The sequence below is a fragment of the Salmo salar genome, chromosome 16, assembly GCF_965601325.2.
Source record: "Salmo salar chromosome 16, fSalSal1, whole genome shotgun sequence".
Lineage (NCBI taxonomy): Eukaryota > Metazoa > Chordata > Actinopteri > Salmoniformes > Salmonidae > Salmo > Salmo salar.
In genome coordinates this window covers 69,314,203-69,336,626 of record NC_138306.1, presented here as the reverse complement: position 1 = coordinate 69,336,626, position 22,424 = coordinate 69,314,203, and the positions used below count along the sequence as shown (strand labels likewise).

Genomic DNA, 22,424 nt, shown 5'->3' with positions numbered 1-22,424 from the left:
CCCCTGCTCTGTGCATGCCGACGCTGCATTTTCTCACTTCCCCTCTTCCTCCAACAACATTTTATACACAAGTTCCTCCGACCGCTTACATTATTATGACAGGCTTTAGTGAACACGATGTCCCAATACATTACAGCATTGTCCCCCCGTCTGCCTTCCTTTGGAGGAGTGTGTTGATTCCTAAGGGGCCCAATCATCATAAATCTGACGCAGGGTGGCAGAGAAGGCCAGTAGCGGCCCGGCGAAGCAGAACAGATTGGAGCCAGGCACGCTGCATGTCTTCATGATGTTTAATTGTCTTCTGTTGATCCTGTATTGACAGCAGTGTCAGGGCTGATGTAGTGGCTTGGAGAGTAGGGGTTGTGTCCTGAATGGCACCCTATCCCTTATATACTGCACTACTTGACCCCATAGGCCCTGGTCAAATGTAGTGCACTGTATAGGGAATAGGGTGTCACTTGCGACACAGCGGTCAGTCGGAGAGAAGAAGTGGCGGGCTAAAGTACTGTTGTGCCTGGGCTTTGCCCGCAGAGCGCCTCACACCCCTACCACTCTTCCAAGTTTAGACCGCAATGCCCCATCGACTCTGACTCTGATTACAGCCCATTGATTGCTCGTTAATTCAATGTAAGCACGCATTGGCTTTTTCTCAGAGGTGTCCTCTCCCTCTATTGAATAACGGGAGATGGAGTAAATATGATGAAGTGATTGAGCCCTGTGGGGAGTGATACAGAGCTGCTCCTGTAAAACTGAAGGGCACTAATTCAAAGAATATTTAATGATCTTCAAGTTAGAATCTAAATTACAACTGATAAATAAAACAACTTATATAGGCTTTATAGAACATTCGTAGTTCAAGTCATATTACATGAAGTGTGGCCTAACAGTCTCTTGCATCTGATGCATTGCCAAATATAGCATAACTCCTTTTACCAGCCTTTCAATAGCATGACATTTGCACATATTTACTAAGTGTAACAAAAATTATATATATATATATATATATATATATATATATATATATATATATATATATATATATATATATATATATATATATATATATATATATATAAAAATATCATTTTAAAAACTAAAGTGAGTGGCCAGCCCAAATAGCATACCAAACAACCACCACTCTGCTTATGTAGAGATAATAATCCACAATCGTTTTATTTAAAAAATGCATCATTACTAAACAAGCCTTGCTTTCTCTTCAGTTTCCAAAGGTCCTGAGCCCATCAGCAGAGTTGTTAGGGCTGTGGAGTCTTCCGCATCACAACATGCTCATTAGTGAGCTAGCTCCAGTCAGAAGAGACCTCAGAGGACAACAACACCAGACCAGACAACAGAGCAGCACAGCCCTAGCTTTTTGAGGTCACGGAAGTGGAAAAGGGATTTGGTCTGGGCTACCCCAGGCATTAGCCTCCAAGGCTGCAGCATGGTGTGGAGTTTCATACAGTATGCTTGGAGCATTGCAAAACAATTGCATACCACGGATGGACTGTTAACAACACAGATGAAGTATTGTTAACGCTCATTGTATCTCTCTATCCCGTTCTCTCTCTTTCTTTTTCGTTTTCTTTCTTTCATTCTCTCGCTTTCTCTGTCCCACCATAAATCTACGTCTCCCCCCTCCCCACCCCCACTCCCTCTGGCACCAGAGCCCAGATCTCAGGTCATATGAGCCCCAGTAGCTGGCACCACAGTGTATTAGACCAGTCTGTCCCTTCTGGTGCCCGCGGGCCTCCAGCCTTCCCTCAGGGTGACTCAGCGTGCGGTCCGAGCCAACAGGCTCATTAATTGCTGTCATTCGGCTCCCTCAGGTCACCATTTACCCAGCTTCTCCCACAACACAGTTCACCGTCAGAACGCCAAGTACCTCTTTCTCCATAATCACATTTCCTTTGGAGAGGAATTACTTTGGAATTGCATTGATAGAATTTGAGAGCAGGAAAATTGTCTATTGAGAAATAATCTCAAAGAAAGTCGGTAAAGGTAGAGAAGGATACCGGAAATAGTGTAGTGTTTGTAACCTGTTTGATCAGTACTATATTAGTAAGATCTTAAAGAAAGTCGCTAAAGGTGAATAGAAAAGAATACAACTCACAATAAGTCACAGAATCGGAAAGAAATACCACTTGTTCCTGAGATGTAGGCTATCATCAGTGTGGTGAAAAATAGAATTCCCTCACTGAGGTTGAGGGCTGGGTGAATAGAGTGAGGGTTGGACTACTCACCTCATCCAGACAGTGCTCATACTGCTCTCTCTGGCTCTCATTCTCCATGGCCAATGCTGAGTTTTCCTCCTGTACAGCGAAATAAAACGCATTTAGTGATGACTGAAATCCACCGAGAGCTTGTCGTTAAAAGCAATTCATACAGTTTGTATGCATCAGATTTATTCATGAGCCATTAACCAAAACAGTAATGAAGGAAGAGTTAAAGTAATTAAAGTAGTATATAAAGAAATACCAGGCAGTGCCTGCTAGTCAATTTAAATAAATAAAAAACAATCACAGGTGGTTATAGAACAATCAACATATAATTATCTACCCTGACTGACATACACTGAACAGAAATATAAACGCAACATGCAACAATTTCTAAGATTTTACTGAGTTACAGTTCATAGAAGGAAATCAGTCAATTGAAATACATTCATTAGGCCCTAATCTATGGATTTCACATGACTGGGAATACAGATATGCATCTGTTGGTCACAGATACCTTAAAAAAAAGTATGGCCATGGATCAGAAAACCAGTCAGTACTGTATCTGTTGTGACACCATTTGCCTCATGCAGAGCGATAAATCTCCATCGCATAGAGTTGAACAGGCTGTTGATTATGGCCTGTTGAATGTTGTCCCACTCTTCAATGGCTGTGCGAAGTGGCTGGATATTGACGGGAACTGGAACACGCTGTCGTACACATTGATCCAGAGCATCCCAAACGTGCTCAATGGTGACATGTCTGTTGAGTATGCAGGCCATGGAAGAACTGGGACATTTTACGTTGTACAGATCCTTGCAACATGGGGCCGTGCATTATCATGCTGAAACAGGAGGTGATGGCGGCGGATGAACGGCACGACAATGGGCCTCAGGATCTCATCACAGTATCTCTGTGCATTCAAATTGACATAGATAAAATGCAATTGTGCTCATTGTCCATAGTTTATGCCTGACCACACCATAATCCCACCGCCACCATGGGGCACTCTGTTCACAACATTGACATCAGCAAACCGCTCACCCACACAACGCCATACACGTGGTCTGCAGCTGTGAGGCCGGTTGGACATACTGCCAAATTCTCTAAAACAAAGTTGGAGGCGGCTTATGGTAGAGAAATTAACATTCAATTCTCAGGCAACAGCTCTGGTGGACATTCCTGTAGTCAGCATGCCAATTGCATGCTCCCTCAAAACTTGAGACTTCTGTGGCATTGTGTTGTGTGACAAAACTGCACATTTTAGAGTGGCCTTTTAGTGTCCCAAGCACAAGGTGCACCTGTGTAATGATCATGCTGTTTAATCAGCTTCTTGATATGCCACACCTGTCAGGTGGATGGATTATCTTGGCAAAGGAGAAATGCTCACTAACAGGCATGTAAACTAATTTGTTCACAACAATTTAGAGAAATAAGCTTTTTGTGCGTATGGAAAATTTATGGGATCTTTTATTTCAGCTCATGAAACATGGGACCAACCCTTTACATGTTGCATTTATATTTTTGTTCTGTGTAGATGTGAAATGATACTGCATATGTGGCCAATGAAAATAATGCCAAAGGCATTTTGTAGTCTCTCCAATCTTTGTTTTCATATGAAAAACTATTGATGCAACAAATCATATCCGTGTTGTGCAGCACAAGACTACACTGCCAGAGAACAAGATAACAACAAGAGAGGATTCGCCGGAGGTCGAAAAGGTCAGGTGTCAACCATAAGACCGGGGCCAACTAATAAAAACCTGCAGAAGTATCTCACAATGAAAGGTCAAGGGGATTGAAGTTATGATTCTGAACTTTAAAGGTACAAGTAAGAAGTTAGGTAGAATGGGCTAGAAGGGGCTAATGTGAATATGTCCTTGTTTTAGGTGGAGGGAGGGGGGGGTGAATATTGCTTCACCTTTTAAGGGAGAGGGGCTATTGATCTCCTCTGTTTCTAGTTTGTCAAATGCAGGCGGTCCAGGCAGGCCATATTAGAAGCTGTCAACATCGCTCCGGCTAGCTCGCCTCTCTCGGCGCATGCCCTTTAGTACAAACAGGCAGCCTTTGATTAAAACCCAGGCTAAATAATTGCACCTAACATATTCCCCTGCCTTAATCGAAATGGCACAGAGCTATAACAAATGAGCAACTTTGAGATGTACACGAAAACCCCTTTACAAAATGTTTTTGCTTGTATTAGTACGTATTAATATTAGTAAAGTAAAAACTCCTAGTGAAGGCAAATAATTGCCCAAAGGTTGCATATAAGCATGTTTTTGAATGTTTTTATCATATTCGTTGTGTGGGTAGTAACTGGTTGAATCATCTTTCTCTATGGAACAAGGGGTCGGAGAAAGGTGAAGTGGCGTGCTATATTGACAATATTGTTGATATAGGAACTATGTGGAAAAATGTGTCTACTTCCATCAAACTGAACCTATCAGTACCTGATAAACACACATCTAAAAGCATCCATGATGAACGCTGAACATTTTCTGCTTGCACTAAAAGCATTTGAGATCCTTTCATTATAGTGCTCTTTTGCCATCTTCTATTGCAAAACGTCATGGAGAGCATCTGACATCGCAGACATAATCTAACAATAAAAATATTATTTGAGCCTAGTTGAAAAACAATATTTTGTTCAGCCACAGTGCATAATCAATTTTACCGTGAATGAATGCAGTGCACGGCTGCGATGCGTTATCAACAAATGCTAAACTAAATAAATGTCCCATGCCAGAAAAAAAAACATTTTGATTGGGGATGAAAAGAGCAACTAAATCACATAATAAACATGTATTCATATTTGCGCATCCTGTCAATGTATTGCTCCTACAGCCGCTCCAATTAAAGCCTAGCAACTACAACTGCTGTTGCCATAGATTTTGAAACATATCAATTATGCATGCCATTATAAGTTGCTTTTTATAGAACAGAATACATGCATGATCATCCAGATAGTTTTCTCCCGCTGAGTTCCCATGATTAGAGAAGTGGTATTCTAGAATCATGGATGTATTTTTCTTTTAAACTTCAATGGAAATTAACTAGCTAGAAAACAGAGTTATAGACAGCAGGAGTTTTTGCTTCTGGCTTACAGTAGGTTTTGAATTGGGGTGAGGAGGGTGGAGAAGGGATGAGGGATTGTATGGAGAGGGCTAGAGCTGGCTGCACCACAGTCAGTTCTCACTCTGCCTGTAATTGAACAGGAGTTAGAGCCAGCCCTGCACTGAGACCAAAGTGCCAGCTGTCCTTCTGTGACGCCTGTACGCCAGGCCTCCTTTCCCTGGCACCCGGCTGCCAACTGTGCCAGCCAAGCTGCATGGGCACAAGGCTGGGCAATGGGCATGCACACTTGCTCAAACTGCAGACAGTTACCCAAGACCCAGTCACTTGCTTGCTCTAGTGCTCTGTCTTACTATGGAGTCTCTACAACACTGACTTGTGTGGAAAGCTAGGAGCATTGAGAGTTGAGCTGGAGTGGATGAGTTAGGTACAGGTATATTATCTGTAGCGGTGACTTGTATTCCATCCTATGTCCACTCGAGATGAACCCTAACTCATTTTGTCCTTCGACCGAAAGTCTAATCACTAAACGACAATGCTTCCATTAGTGTTTTTTTGGGCCGTAAAGAAAATATATAAATTAGAGTAGCAGCATTAACTGATCTTTCAAGCATCTGAGAAAAGAACACCCATTTTTTTTCTTCTCCAAGACGGATTTTTTCTAACGGATTCAATCTAAACTTAAAGTAAGCACCATTTCTAAAGGCATAGCATGCCCACCATGGTAATGAATGATATCAGTTGGGCTGGGCTGGTGGTGGGGAAATAGAAATGGGCGCCCTTACTTAGTGTCATCACCGTTTACACATAACAAAGGCCAGTGATGTATTGCCTCGCCGTTGTTTTAGCCGGTTCTCTTCTGGAGGAGCATCCATCATGGATGCAGCGGGATGGAAGAAAATGGCAGATAAATTTCGATAAACTCATTTAGAATGTAGCTTTTTGGGGTAATGTGGGAAGCTTCCTCCGACAAATCACGAGACAGGCCAGCCATTATTTTCTTTGACTGCGGGGAAGACAACTTATACAGTGATAGAGGAGCTATAAAACAACAAGCAATTACACTGCATTTTGTTGTAATTAGCCTTAACTGCAATTTCTGTCAGCGTGGAGTTAGTGTCACTGTTAATAACGTCTGTAGAACGTGCCGGTTTCTTGGGTCGTCTATCTCTGGCAGCGTTTTCTCATGTCTGAGCTGTCCATAGTGGCTGAGGAGAAGACCTGGGTTCAAGTAGTATTGTCGGGCACTCCGGTAGGGGCTCTAACATACGCTCAAAGTATTTGAACATTAGCCACAGACCCTTCGTAAATGAGTAGGTGTGTCTCTGAGTGTAATTTGATTAAGTCTTAATAGACTTAGCCCCTTTAATTGCTGAGGAGATCTGAAGGCCTGGCGTGTCATTCTAGTGGGTGTACTGTATGGTCGGAAACAATCAAAATGGATTTCTGACTCATCTGTTGCTAATGCTGAGAACAGAACACACAGTGGAACAGTGGAGGAGCGCTATGGAAATGAACAGACGGTTGTAAAGGCCCCAAGTCCGAAACCTGAGCCCTCTGTGGAGCGCTTTGCTCTTCAAACAGCAGAGCGCACAAGACTTTGATAAGACCATTATGCTCCAGACTGCAAACACAAGAAGGAGAGCCTGGTCGCGGCGGGAGAAGGGGACGAGGGAGGCGAAGAGAGGCGGAGCCATGTTTCGAACTGTACCTCTAGGGTGCGCAGACGCTCCAGAAGGAGCTTTGTTTGGTCCTGAAACTCTTCCGCTCGGCTGACGCTGCCGACGTCTGGCAGCAAAGGGTCTCCAGAAGACGGCAGTGGGCCGCCACCGCTGCTGTTCTGCTCCAGGCTGTCACGCGTCTTCTGCACCTCCTCCGAGAGTTTATCCTGATAGACAGACAAGAGGAGAGAGAGAGAGAGAGAGAGAGAGAGAGAGAGAGAGAGAGAGAGAGAGAGAGAGAGAGAGAGAGAGAGAGAGAGAGAGAGAGCAAAAGAGAAATAGAGAGAGAAAGGCAGAGAGAGAGGGAGAGAGGAGAGAATGAGAGAGCGAGAAAGAAAGAAAGAAAGAAAGAAAGAAAGAAAGAAAGAAAGAAAGAAAGAAAGAAAAGAAAGACAAAGGCGGGAGAAGAAGGAGAGAAAAAGAAACAGATAGAGAACAGAGAGGAGAGAGCGAGAGGGGAAGAGAGATTTTTATTTTTTTTTAACTCCAAAACATCCCCTAATCCCTAATCGCGTTTCACTTGTATTTCAAGAGAGTGGCAGTGACCTTGAGACCTCTCCATCTTGTCTGCCGATAGGGGACCCCACACCCCCCCTTTCTCCCCCTTCACACCCTGCCTCAGTCTCCAGCTGTGACACTAATACACAGGCGGAAATTAAAAGCAAGCACAATAAAATGATGGGGTCCCTGATAATGGCTCACCAGGAGATTCACAGACCAGACAGCATCCTGACATTGACTAGCTAATTAGGTACTGTACAATCAACACAGGATATAGAGTACTAGTAAAGGAGGATATGTCATGTGTCGTCTGTCAATTATTCTAAGTATTTTCACACTATCCTAGAAGTCAAGGAGGGATTTTCTTTAACAAATAAATTATATCATGCTACTTTGGTCTTAAATCAGTACACCATGTTGTTTTGTATGTGATATTGAGACATATGAAAACCATAGCATAGCCTGTTGTTAAATATAATATACTGTATTTACAACAAACTCCCTTTTCCTTACAATTTAATACAAAACCCCTACCAATGGGGATTTATGATGGATTTCCTGCATCCAAAACAAAGTGATATGCCGATAATATGAAACGCTTAACCTCACTGAACTAAACTGGGCATTTATCTGTACGCATTGAATGTGCTTTAAAAAAAACAACACCGCTTCTGGGGTGATATAGTTGCCATGAATCCTAAATGTAGGTACATTTCAATAGGAGAGATTGAGACACCTTTAAATACTCAGCATGCATTGCTTAGTCCGATCGAGGAGGTCACCGCCCTTTCATTTGCAACATCCATTTCACAAACCCTCTTATCTCCATCCTATTCCAAATCTGATCAAGGACCAGAGAGGGATGAAACTACAATTGAGCTGGGAGTTAGATGTCGTGTAAACCTCAACACATGCCTATAGCCAGCCAATGAGCTTTGCAATGCAAGTAAATGGATTTTCCCCCCCAATTTTTCCCTTAAAATCTCACCAAAGCCTTTTGTTGTTATCGCCTGATGTACACCTGTGCACCTCTGTTACATTTTCATTCAAACCTTCTCTTCCCCCCTTGACAGTTAATTGTCAAGTCTGATGATAGGCTTTCACGGACGCAGACAGCCATGGCTGGAGACATTGATAGATGAGGTTGAGTCCTTGCTAACGCCGCCATATACAAATGTATTCCAAATCAAGTCGTCCCTCCCTCCCAAACATAAATTGGAAATGCTGTCCTTGGCAACAACTAGCATTACGTTTTGCTTTGAACTTTAAAGGACTATTCCAATCTTTGCTGAAACATACCGGTGGTTCCCAATCTTGACTTTGTTTGATTATTTTGTTTTGCAGGCACTTTGAAACCAGGGTTGTATTCATTTGGACACTCTGTAGTAAAAACTTAAGCATTTCTTATTTTCCAAGTTCAGGTCGTCCCGCCCTGTTTGAGTCAGTTTTCTTCTGTTTGGTGCATAATGAATATGACCCATATCTCTCCCCCAGTAATGGTACCATTAATTGAGAGCTTGTTCTTATTACCACAGCCCTGTTATGTCTGATTGCTTGCTGAACATCTGGTTACAGTAGGTACAGTCATCTCGGTAACCTAACATATGTCTCTCTCCACATGTGTATGTTTGCTGCATCCATTCACATAAGTTAGAGCAAAATCGATCCCCCACACTGGCACACGTTAGAGCGAAATCAATCCCCTCCACTGGCACATGTTGACAGATCCTAATTCCATGTTTAATAATCCACTCAGGTTGATTCATTCTGGGGCTGCTGTTAGTCTGTATAATACCCATCATTTGAATAATCACAGGGTATCTGGCTATGTGGAAATATGGTCCACCGCTGAGAGAGACTCTACACCGCAAAAGGCACCGTATTCCTGTTATGCCTAGTGCTAAATACTCTATGGGCCCTGGTCCAAAATTGTGCTCTGTATAAGGATAGGGGATTCAGCCATAGAGTTGTACTTCCTACGTTCACCCACAATAAATCTAGCTTAGGGCATGTATTAGGCTTATTGAAATGTATACTGCCATACCTCCATTTCCCGTTATGACGCTCATTTTTTACATTTTTTCTTTTATTCCACCTTTATTTAACCAGGTAGGCCAGTTGAGAACAAGTTCTCATTTACAACTGCGACCTGGCCAAGATAAAGCAAAGCAGTGCGACACAAACAACACAGAGTTACACATGGAATAAACAAACGTACAGTCAATAACACAATAGAAGAATCTATAAATAGTGTGTGCAAATGTAGTAAGATTAGGGAGGTAAGGCAATAAATAGGCCATAGTGGCATAATAATTACATTTACATTTACATTTAAGTCATTTAGCAGACGCTCTTATCCAGAGCGACTTACAAAATGGTGCATTCACCTTATGATATCCAGTGGAACAACCACTTTACAATAGTGCATCTAAATCTTTTAAGGGGGGGGGGGGGGGGGACAAATTACAATTTAGCAATTAAACACTGGAATGATACAGTAGATGTGCAGAAGATGAATGTGCAAGTAGAGATACTGGGGTGCAAAGGAGAAGAAAAAAAAACAATATGGGGATGAGGTAATTGCGTGGGCTATTTACAGATGGGCTGTGTACAGATGCAATGATCGGTAAGATTCTCTGACAGCTGATGCTTAAAGTTAGTGAGGGAGATATAAGACTCCAGCTTCAGTGATTTTTGCAGTTCATTCCAGTCATTAGCAGCAGAGAACTGGAAGGAAAGGCGGCCAAATCAGGAGTTGTCTTTGGGGATGACCAGTGAAATATACCTGCTGGAGCACGTGCTACGGGTGGCTGCTGCTATGGTGACCAGTGAGCTGAGATAATGCGGAGCTATACCTAGCAAAGACCTATAGATGACCTAGAGCCAGTGGGTTTGGCAACGAATATGAAGCAAGGGCCAGCCAACGAGAGCAAACAGGTCGCAGTGGTGGGTAGTATATAGGGCTTTGGTGACAAAACGGATGGCACTGTGATAGACTATATCCAGTTTGCTGAGTAGAATGTTGGAGGCTATTTTGTAAATGACATCCCTGAAGTCAAGGATCGGTGGGATAGTCAGTTTTGCGAGGGTATGTTTGGCAGCATGAGTGAAGGATGTTTTGTTGTGAAATAGGAAGTCGATTCTAGATTTAATTTTGGATTGGAGATGCTTAATGTGAGTCTGGAAGGAGAGTTTACAGTCTAACCAGACACCCAGGTATTTGTAGTTGTCCACATATTCTAAGTCAGAACCGTCCAGAGTAGTGATGCTAGACGGCGAGCGGGTGCTGGCAGTTAGTTTTACTTGCATTTAAGAGCAGTTGGAGGCCACGGAAAGAGTATTGAATGGCATTAAAGCGCGTCTGGAAGTTTGTTAACACAGCGTCCAAAGAAGGGCCAGAAGTATACAGAATGGTGTCGTCTGCGTAGAGGTGGATCAGAGAATCACCAGCAGCAAGAGCGACATCATTGATGTATACAGAGAAAAGAGTCGGCCCGAGAATTTAACCCTGTGGCACCCCCATAGAGACTGCCAGAGGTCCGGACAACAGGCCCTCCGATTTGACACACTGAACTCTATCAGAGAATTCTAATGCATGGCCTGTGTTACCAAGCAAAGCATTTCTCCTACACAAGCCTCTACGGTTTGGCTTTATAAAGAGCAGGAAGGAGAGCCCATTTTGGAGGAGTGCTGAGCAGTGCGGTGTTACCTTGTAGGCCTTCATGATGTCCACAGTGTCCACGGCTGTCTGCTCCAGCACCCCCTGGTTCTGCAGCAGCGTCCGCACCGTCTCTTCCATCCTGCACATGCACGCACAGAGGGGGAAGAAGAAGGGGGAGATTGGTTTAGAGCCAGCAACACAAGAGAGGACGGTGGGTTTTGGATCGTACCCCAGTCCCTTCCCACTACAGTATGTGGTACACCACATGATGTGGTGCTGAATGGGTACATATGGTGCTGGGGAGGTTCAGAAGGGCATCCACTGAGGCAGAGCATTGACTGACTGCCTCTGCCTCAGTGCCTCTTTGGGACTTGTGATACGGTTGTGCCTCGATTTCTGTGCCAAATAAGGATTTCTCTCAATGCAAACCAGAGACTTTTACCCCACAGCCTACATCAATATTCTACTCCTCACCCCTGATTCCCATATGAATCACTACAATGGCATTACCTTTTGCTCTACGTTCTCCCTGGCCTACACCAGGTAAAAAACACATTCAGTGAGAGTTGAAACTTTAGAGAGATTGTCTAGGATAGGGCTCCCTCCGTTGACCCGGCTGAAAATAGGCCTACAAGTCAGAGTACAAAGAGATGGAGCGATGAAACCACTGTGACATTTCAGGAGAGGAATACCATTGTGGAGCAGGGAGAGAAGGCCAGACTTTGATAAACGAAGACGAATTCCAAATCATCACACGGACAAAGCCAGGGACAGAGCCAGGGTCACAGCCAGGGTCACAGCCAGGGACCTAGCCAGGGACCTACTGTAGCCAGGTACATAACCATGGATGGACAGATGGGTGTGTCATAAGATCACTATCTTAGGAACGGCATTTCAACATTTCATAGGCAAAGAGACAGCAAAAGGACAGAACTTGATGTTGCAGTAAACAGCATTAGGCAACCTACTTGTGTCTCACTGAATTCCCTGTCAGTGTCAGTCACCTTTAAGTGGTAGTTGTGATAGTTGACACTGTTAATTGTTCAGGCTTAACACACTCTGGAGAAGACAACTCAGCCACGTTTGTTTTGTTTGTTGTTTTGTTCTTACATCTGAGCTCAGTGCCTGTTTTCCCATCGCGGTTTTCACAGTTGAACTGTTGCACGACGGCAAAGCAACGGGTTTAGCGAAGGCAATGCTGTGCTCTGCCATCGTGGTAGCCACACAATCTGGCAGGCTGAGTTGAAAGCCAGAGAAAAGCTGGCTATAATCAGGCCTAGCTAGCTGACTGACTGAGAGGCTGAGTGAGTGGTCAGGTCTATGGCAGATTGCTGTAGCCCGCCACTTAGGACACTGTCCTTCATTGTTGTGGTCAGGGATAGTGGGTGTGGGACTGGGACATTGTAGTCAGGCCACGTCAAGGACTTTATGACTGAATGACATGCTAAATCAGATTAGTATGGTATTGGAAGTAACCAACATGGGGTAACTGACTCATTCAGAGTTTATTTACTTAACATTAGCTGGGAAACAAATATGGCTGAGCTGAAATACAGTGGGATTCAGTCAACCTCTTCACAAACGTACCGGTGTGTCTACAGTATGACCAGGGTCATGAGTTTTTCCTGGTCAGATCATGTCGCAAGGAATAACTCCTGACCCTTACTTTGATTCACTAGATGAATGGGAGAGCAAAGGCATTATTTACCCAATATTTACATTGATAAATGTTTTATAAAGGTTATAAAAATAAAATAAAATCCTGCTTCATCAAAACAACTTTATTTCACTATTTCATTCCCTCCAAATCTTTTCTTCCCTAAAAAAAAAAACGTATTCAAATCAAATTCTCCACATTCTCTGCCACATTACCAGACAGACAGAACGTGACTGTGTAGAGAGGTAGTGGTCTGACCCCGGTGACCTCCACATGGCTAAGTGACAGGATGATGGGGGCCTTTGATGTTCCTCTCCTCTGGCTGGCCTGTGTTGTGGATGAGGACTAGGGGCTGTAGGCCGGAGGTCTGGTGGCTGCGGCTAGCCAGCACCTGAAAGGGTCTCTTTGTGTGTTTTTAATAGGGGCTGATTCAGGGCAAATCACGAGAGCACATGGTGTGCCTCAAAGTCCCAACAAGCAATGCTGGACACGCCCAGGCCCATTCTGAATCTACAGCCTGACCATGAGAGATGGGCAGAACAATTCCCCTGCAGCACACACGCACTTACACACGCGCACACACAAGGCTTCCAGTGCCAACTGAGGGGAATGACTTCAACATGCATTGGATTCCCCAGACTGTTTGGTCACAGGGTCCTGTATGTGCACCATATAAGCAGAGAGAGAGCAGAGGGGGATAAAGGGACTATGGATATGGATGGAAGCCACTGCAGAGAGGTGACAAAGTCTGACTTCATAATACATGCTGAGCTACAAAGTACCTGACGCCATACCGGGACTGTCAGAATGCTATTCTATGAATCAGGAATGTCCAGGACTAGTTGTAATGCTCTGCTGAACAGCTTATTCTAATAGTTAGTTAAACATTTAACCAATAGCTACCCAGAATATCTGTACACTGTATCTTTTAACTCATCACATACGCTGCTGCTACTATCTGTCACTTTATTCCTACCTGTATATGTACAGTACATATCTACCTCACTTACCTCGTACCCCTGCACATCAACTCGGTACTGGTACCCTGTGAATATAGCCATGTTATCGTTATTCGTGTATTTATTCCTCCTGTTGGACTATTATTTTCTAGTATTTCTCTTTTTTTCTCTCTACATTGTTGGGAAGGGCCCGTAAGGAAGCATTTCACTGTTAGTCTACACCTGTTGTTTACGAAGCACGTGCCAAATCCAATTTGATTCGATTTAATGCCATGACATGTTTGTAATGCCATGACAAGTCATAACGCTATGACAAGTCGTAACGCTGTGACACGTCGTAACGCTGTGACACGTCGTAACGCTGTGACACGTCGTAACAAGTCGTAAGGCAGCAACATTGTCATTCAAAAGCTACATATGAGAGGAAGCCAAAGAAATCTTTCTCAGGTGTTTTTTCAGCTACTAGCCTACAATTTACATATGACACATCTCATCCCTCAGCACCATACATGACTAAGAGAGATGAGCTACACACACAGTGACCTGAACATAACATTTAGTTCTATTGTCCTCTCGAAAGGCGGGTTCAAGTTTAGCTCCCATTAATTCTAACCACATTTCTCCCTCCGATTCATCTGGGAGAGCATCCCAAATAGGACTGTCTTGGACAATTACCCCTGATAATCACATTTTGATGGTGTTCTGATTAGGAATTATAGTGTTTTCTGATGCTATTTAGAAGTATAATTTGCGAGGACAGGGGAGGGAGATCCACGATGTTGTTTTGAGTGCATAATGCTTTTAAAAATAGTTTTATGGTTTATATGTAATCAAATAGAGTGAGAAGGGTTTAAAAGATCCTGAGTGTTTACTTCATTTATCTCTTATAACAAACTTGGATTAAGATCCTAACTGTGATCCATTGACAATTTCAAAACATCCTCAAGTGGCACATGCGCTGTATATTAAGTGTGAATATGATATCACTTCGATTCAATCTACATAGGCCAGAGTCTATGATTTTTTTCTCCCTAACAACTTCAGCCATTAACTTTGTCTATGATACTAAACGCATTAACATTGCCATTTAAAATCTGTTGGAAATGTCCTATTTTTGTGTGAAACACTTCAATCTTTTCGCTATCAACTCTACTTGATGTCATCCCAACCCACTAGAGCTGATAAAAAAAGCTGTGAAAGATAGCTTTGATTCTACACAAAAAAACATAAATCTGTGTCCAAACAGATTTAACTTAATATGGTTACAATCTCAGTGGTTGTACATGACCTTCTACTGAGGACCTCGCTGGAGAAAAGGAGGGAGGAAGGGAAGGATGGAGGGATGGATTAAAGAAAGCAAAGTCTGACTCATTTGACCCCGACTGCACCAGCTGAATTTCAAACACGTCGGCAACAGCCAGGAAGTACAATTAAGTCTCCAATCAATCTCCAGCCCCAGGTATAAGTAACACACGCGCGCACGCACACACGCACGCCCCCCCCCCCCCCCCCCCCCCTTCCACATCACTTCAAGTAAATCCAATGGGTGAAGGAAGCCAGATGTCTGAATGAGCTGAATGAGGTGTGTTTGACAAGTCATCAGAACATGCAAACCATTGATGGACCAAACTGGCCTGTTAGAGGTAGAACACCCTGTGTGGCGGTCTCCCCTGCGTCCTGTGTCTCACATTACTCATGTCTCAGCCACTTTCAGATGGCCCGAACATTGACACACAGATTTGCAGCTTCCTGCCATTAAAGCCATGAAAATGTTCACCACCGTCCAGACTTCAAATGGGACACCATTTTTATCACCCGTCAATAAAAACTATCAAGCGCTATTCCAGTTGTAGAACGGATACTAGTGAAATTAAATGAGTTCTCAGAGGTACCTCTAACAATGCTCATGCACAACCAAGGATTTAGCAAAAGAATGACACACACACACACACACACACACACACACATAGATCACATACAGATCACTCACACTGATCACTCACACTGATCAGATTGCCTCAGTCCGACTTACCCCATGTTGCTGAATTTGTGTCCGTTGGGGTTCTTACAAACATCCTTTCTCCTAATCAATGCCACAAACACCGTGCACACTTCCCTAAGCTCCATGGGGACAAGCAGAAGGACCAACCAGCCAGCCTGCTCTCAGCACTCAGTGTCACCGGATGACCCAGACACAGATCAAAATGTGGGTCCGCTAAAATAGGCCAGTCAACAATCATACAAGCCTGAGTGCTTTTCCCATCGAACAGACACTGCCAGCATGTTTGGTTGGTCGTTCGTTAGCTGGTCGCTGGTTTGGAATCATGAACCACACACAACCCGCAGGCCAGTCTGAACCAGTCTCTCTTTCTATTAGGTGGGTTATTATCCAATCCCTATGCTGTCCCAGTCAGGACCATGGTCTGGTAAGGGAAGGGAGGGAGAAGTAAAGGGGGAGGGAAACCCTTTCCCATATGTCCCATGTTAAGCCTGAGCCAGAGGAGGACAGCCCCTGCTGTGTCGACACTAGGCTGCGGCTAGGCTACGACCAGGGATCAGGTCTGTGGCCACAGGGGGGAAGCCAGGATAGGGATCACTCAGCCTGGGATGAGTGTGAGGGATGGATGGGTGGAGGGGTGGTGGATGGATGGACAGCAGACATGTGGAGCTTTATTAGCTGCCAGGGATTAGGGAGGCTGAGTTGAAACCAGCACTTTCTATTGCTATGTAAGTCACTGCTGTGTCGTCATGTCAATACTGTGCACAAGCAATAATCCCACAAATTGACAGACAGGCAGACAGACAAAGACAAACGGACGTATTTCTCAGGACACATATTACCATGATAGAGAAAGAGTGAGACCGTTGGATTGATCTATCTGACTACTGCAGTCTCTGGGCTCATTGGGAAAAGCCCTGGTCCAAACTCTCACTCCATCAACACAGTCTTCCCTGTGGCTCAGTTGGTAGAGCATGGTGTGTGCAACGCCAGGGTTGTGGGTTCAATTCCCACGGGGGGCCAGTACAATAAAAAAAAGAAAAAAAAAGAAAGAAATGAAATGTATGTATTCAATACTGTAAGTTGCTCTGGATATGAGCGTCTGCCAAATGACTAAAATGTAAAAATGTAAAATGTAACATGGTATTAGGAGCTGAGCTTCCCCAAACACTCCATTAACCAGGTTTGACAAAGGCACAATTTGAAAAGTCTTGAGCCCCCCCCACCCCCCCCAAAAAAGAGTAGGGAACAATCATCAGGTTGTGGCTGGATTGGGGTCATGAGGGGTCACCATGACTTGATGGATAAATATTATTATCACCTTATCTTCACCTGGCAGCAGCAGCTGGAAAACTCACCCAAACTATCCGACTCAGCATTGCAAAGTAAAATTTTTCTGGTTGAACACTCTTTTTCTCATTTCCACTAAATCTCCTCCACCTCTATAAATGCATGTAATTGCCCGGCAGGCCGATAGATTAAGCTAAGCCACTTCTTTATCCTCTTTCAAACTTTGGTGTTGTGTTTTTTCGACCAGAATGGGTCATTGTAGTGGAGACTCTCCTGGCCTCTATCCTCTCCTCCTACCTTAGAGGGCACTGAGCGACCTGGACCCCTAATAAAGCCCTCACCTCTGCACTCGTTCTCTGACCAAGCGATCCATATCCAGTTTTGTTTAAAGCGGAAAAGGGGGGGGGGGGGGGGGGGGGGATCGTTCCCCTTTAGCACAGGGGAAGCATTACAAATTCCTTAAATCCTAGGACCACTGGCTCTTTCAAGTCACCTTTGACCCCTGACAATGAGACATGCATGACGGGGAGGCAGGGGGACACCAAAGGGATGAGTGAGACAGTCAGAGGCCAGGCAGGCCAAGGCAGTCATGTCACTGTTTTACAGCCTCCCATTCTTCTGAGAGAGATAACAACAACCTCCAGGATGCTTCCACCATTTTCATTTCATTTGAGTGAAGTACCGTGTCACATAGGGTACAAGTCTCACAAACATGTGACCAAAAAGTCACTGCATGGACATATGGATAAGACTCGAGTTAATTCCTCTTGAAAACACAATTCTCTCTTTTCCCTCCTTTAGTTGAGGTTGGAGTTCGAGCAAATCCATTAAGTTTTTTCCACGTGTACATCTCTGGCCATAGGAAGCAGTTAGCAGTGAGCTGGGAGCCAAGGGGCTCCCAGCAGAGGCCTCTAGCCCCCTGAGGCTCCCGGAGGATCTGCGGTAGGGTTATGTGTGTGTGTGTGTGTGCGTGACTGCGTATGTGCGTGTGAAGGGTAGCATGTGTGGCCCACATGCAGCACAGAACATCACTGACGGGCCCCAGAGGAGACACTTAGGGAGGATGACAGGATGAATCGTATTACTTCACAGCACAGCCAGGAGTACAGCTGTCCCGCAACTGCGTCACTTTGGCCAGGTTTTGGAGCGGACACCATGTTAACGCCTTTATTCTCGACATTTTGACGAGGTAACAACAGGAGAGCGCCTCTGAAAATCCCCTATGAAATGACCCGCTGTAAACAATCAAAACAGAGCAGCGAATTTAACCAATGTTTTTATTGATCAGCATTCGGGATAATGTTATCCAAGTCGGTACTGTGGACATCTTGATAGGTTTTGAAAAGGATCCAAAATAAACAGGACAAAGCGGAAGCGTCCATTAACACTTTAGCAATGGCTATAGAGGAGAAAGAAACCTCACTGGCTCAACCCTCGAAATAAATGACTTTAGTAGCGGCTATTAAGGCACAAGTGTCTCTATGCATTGACCATGCGTATCAGTCTACGTGCCTGATCATGTAATAACAGGTGTTCATATTACGCCATAGACAGCTCCTGTGTGTCGCCTGCCTGCCTGCCTGCCTGCCTGCCTGCCTGCCTGCCTGCCTGCCTGCCTTGCCTGCCTGTCGTGACTGCCACAGACGAGTGCCACCGCCACCAGATCCATACAACTTCCATAAGGTGACTGCATATTCCATGACACTGTGCCACAGGCAGTCTGCTGGTCTGCATCCTACCCAGCGGCAGCCCTTTGAACAGCGGCAAGACAGGAAAGCCTTGATCATGTGTGAACGAACAGATGCCCTACTTTCACACAGGCTTGTAATCTGACCTCGTTTAGTACGCCTGTAAAATATCATCATAACCAACATGGTTAATCCGTAGCGGAAGTGAATTAGTGTGTGTGTATGTCTGTGTGCGTGTGTGTCTGTGTGCGTGTGCGTGTGCGTGTGCGTGTGCGTGTGCGTGTGCGTGTGTGTGTGTGTGTGTGTGCGCGTGTCAGTGACTTAAGAGTGCAGATCAAAGTAGAGTGTGTGTATCAGGTCTTGGTTACAGATTACACAGTGCTAATAAGTATATTTTTATAAACAGTGATCTCCCCTCCAACTAACGACTCTGTCACCACTATACAGTAATGATAGACAGACTGTTTCATCTGAATAACCTCTCCAAGTTGATCAGCCTCTGAAATTAAATTACATTTCAAAACTTCCCCTAATCCCCGTAAATAAACTCAATCATTCCAATTCCCTGACTACATTGGAACTCCTGTAACTCGGTTAATTGCGGCACAAGGGAGGGTGGGGACGGAGAAATATAAAATCAGCAACAAACAAACCCTCTAATAATGTGGGTGGTTTAAATATAGAACTGACACATATTATCAGTCTAACCATCTCCAATCCATCGCTAATGTGTCCACTGTGAGTGGAACAGCAAAGTCTGATGGCTGTGAGTGGAACTGCAAAGTCTGATGGCTGTGAGTGGAACAGCAAAGTCTGATGGCTGTGAGTGGAACTGCAAAGTCTGATGGCTGTGAGAGGAACAGCAAAGTCTGATGGCTGTGAGTGGAACAGCAAAGTCTGATGGCTGTGAGTGGAACAGCAAAGTCTTATGGCTGTGAGTGGAACTGCAAAGTCTGATGGCTGTGAGTGGAACAGCAAAGTCTGATGGCTGTGAGTGGAACAGCAAAGTCTGATGGCTGTGAGTGGAACAGCAAAGTCTGATGGCTGTGAGTGGAACAGCAAAGTCTGATGGCTGTGAGTGGAACAGCAAAGTCTGATGGCTGTGAGTGGAACAGCAAAGTCTGATGGCTGTGAGTGGAACAGCAAAGTCTGATGGCTGTGAGTGGAACAGCAAAGTCTGATGGCTGTGAGTGGAACAGCAAAGTCTGATGGCTGTGAGTGGAACAGCAAAGTCTGATGGCTGTGAGTGGAACAGCAAAGTCTGATGGCTGTGAGTGGAACAGCAAAGTCTGATGGCTGTGAGTGGAACAGCAAAGTCTGATGGCTGTGAGTGGAAAAGCAAAGTCTGATGGCTGTGAGTGGAACAGCAAAGTCTGATGGCTGTGAGTGGAACTGCAAAGTTTGATGGCTGTGAGTAGAACATCAAAGTAGCTTCAAAGAATATCAAATGAGACATTTTTTTCCTCAAGACACCACCAGATGTGCAGGGTGTGGACCAGTGCCACAAATCAACTCTGCAGCTGCTCAGACCGAGGGGCCCTGTTTGAAATGCTTCAAATGAAACACTTTGGGGCTGGTATTGGGTGTTTGATTAGCCTAAAAGGGCATTGATCTCTGAACATGAGTGCACACAGACGCAATCACCGAGCTCACTGGGAATCAGGGGAATGTGTGTGTTAGCTAGCTAGCTGTGGACGGGTGATAACTCGTTGGAACAGCTGTGGGCCAGAACGTGCTAACACGCTAACGAGGTAAGCACATGACCATGGTCTTCCCCTCTCTCAGACCGTGGTAATAGTGGGGGCCAGCTTCAGCAGTCTGAAACCAAGCATGACTCTCCAAACAACACGTCTGGACTTGAACGTCCATCCACTCATTCCTGCCTGTTTGCGTCATCCTACTCCACAGAGTTGTAAATCTAGACCAAGAGTCATCATCTGCTGTTGTTATTAATACTCACAAGCCTGTAGTCCATATGTCTCCCATATCCTGACAAGGAACACAACTTGTGGAGACAAAACTGATTGAAAGTCAAGAAGGAGAGCATAGGTCAGTGTCTTGGAGTTAGGCCATTGATTAGCCAGCATATTATTACAGGTGGCCATGACCTTATACACAAATCATAGGCTTTAGTATGCAGGTTTAAGAGTTCTCCAGTATGCTACCGAGTATTCCAGAGTACAGTAGACAAGTGTTGAAGACAAATAGAGACAGTGAGAAGCAGAGCGAGCCTGGATCTTTCATTACCTGAAAACTGTTTCTCTCATCTTCAGGCCAAACCCTAAGTGGAAGCCTTTGATGGGGGGCCCCAGTGGCCCCCGGGTCCCCCGGTCTCTGCCTGTCCACAGGACATCCTGTCTGACTGTAGGGAGGAGGGAGGGGTGGAGGAGGGCTAGACAGCTGAGGGTGATGTGACTCAGGCTCTCCTTAAAATCCAGTCCAGTCTGGTCAACTTCTAGTAAAGTCCATACGGCCACCTTCTTTCACCTCCATCTTCCGCTACTTGTCTATGTAACTCTGCTCCTGTCCTACTAACTGGTCAAACTTCAGCCCTCGAGAAGTTGAGAGGGCTCCTGTTAGTTGGTCTCCCGTTGTCCTCTGTCCTCTCTCTACAGTGTCTGGACCCTGTGTGTGTAAATAGCCTACAGGGTGGGCTGTGTGGGCTCTAAGTCTTCTACTAATCCTTGAGTTTTAATGACGACCAATCTGGAAGCTAGCTCCCTGAGGGCTGACCCAAGTCTGGGGCCGACCATGTGACCTTCCTGCTGGGGTCTCCTCCTCTTTAATGCTCAGCTGGATAGGGGATGGGGGAGGTTGTGTGTGTGTGTTGGTGGGGTTCGAGTGTGTGAGTGACCAGTCCCTTAAGGAATGCAGACCTGCTGATCTGAGGACAGACATGAACACAAAGGAAAACACAAAACTGGGAACTGAGACTATGACGTCTTTTTGTGTACAAAACGGAGAAGAAAGCCAGACGACCCACTACTGAACGATTGTTTTGATCAGGTTCCTGCCCTTACATTCACCTCCCGAAAAGAAAGCACCAAGGCACATCAGGAAGCAAACACACATTCCCACTGGGGCTAGTGAGAAGCTGTGCTTCCCTGGGGTTCGTCTGGCTTCACTCTTAGGCATTCTCTGATGTGTGTGTTTTCTCTATTCCCTGATCAGAGAGAAGGAATGAGGGAGACAGCGAGGTGCTACAGATCTAACAAGGAGCTCATTAACATAACTCTCTCATATCATGACAGAACACCTTGGTCTTCCAAAACAGGAGATTGGAAAGCAACCTGGTCTCAGAGCATTTCGTATTATTCTGTAGGTAAATCTGGGACACTCCATTTAGTATGATATGTTGCGTTTCATATGGTATGTATTAATTTGTGGATGTCCATCACCCATTTCGTATGATATGTTACGAATTACTATTCGTATTTTATATTATGAATTTGCAAAACTTACAATATATTTCCGAATTTGCAAAACAAATTATATATTACGTATTCTAACTAGGTGGCTAACGTTAGCTAGGCTAGGGGTTTGGGTTAGGGGTTAGGGTTAAGTTTAGGAGTTAGGTTTAGGGTTAAGGTTAGGGGAAGGGTTAGCTAACATGCTAAGTAGCTGCAAAGTAGAAAGTAGTTGAAAAGTTGGAAATGAGATAAA

At 44.7% G+C, this 22,424-nt stretch overlaps 1 protein-coding gene across 4 annotated transcripts in view; it reads right to left on the bottom strand.

The window, feature by feature from the left end:
• LOC106574435 (nck-associated protein 5) overlaps window positions 1-22,424 on the bottom strand; it is a 164,906-nt gene that overhangs the window by 44,430 nt on the left and 98,052 nt on the right. For all 4 annotated transcript variants that reach the window (XR_014380957.1, XM_014150324.3, XM_045697632.2 and 1 more), the window contains 3 exons: window positions 11,217-11,307; window positions 6,997-7,173; window positions 2,241-2,309 (listed from right to left, as the gene is read on the bottom strand). Coding sequence is in view for 3 of the 4 variants with exons in the window: in XM_014150324.3 (XP_014005799.3) it covers window positions 2,241-2,309; window positions 6,997-7,173; window positions 11,217-11,307 (337 nt within the window). In the remaining variant the exon portion in view is untranslated. The remainder of the gene's footprint in view (window positions 1-2,240; window positions 2,310-6,996; window positions 7,174-11,216; window positions 11,308-22,424) is intronic.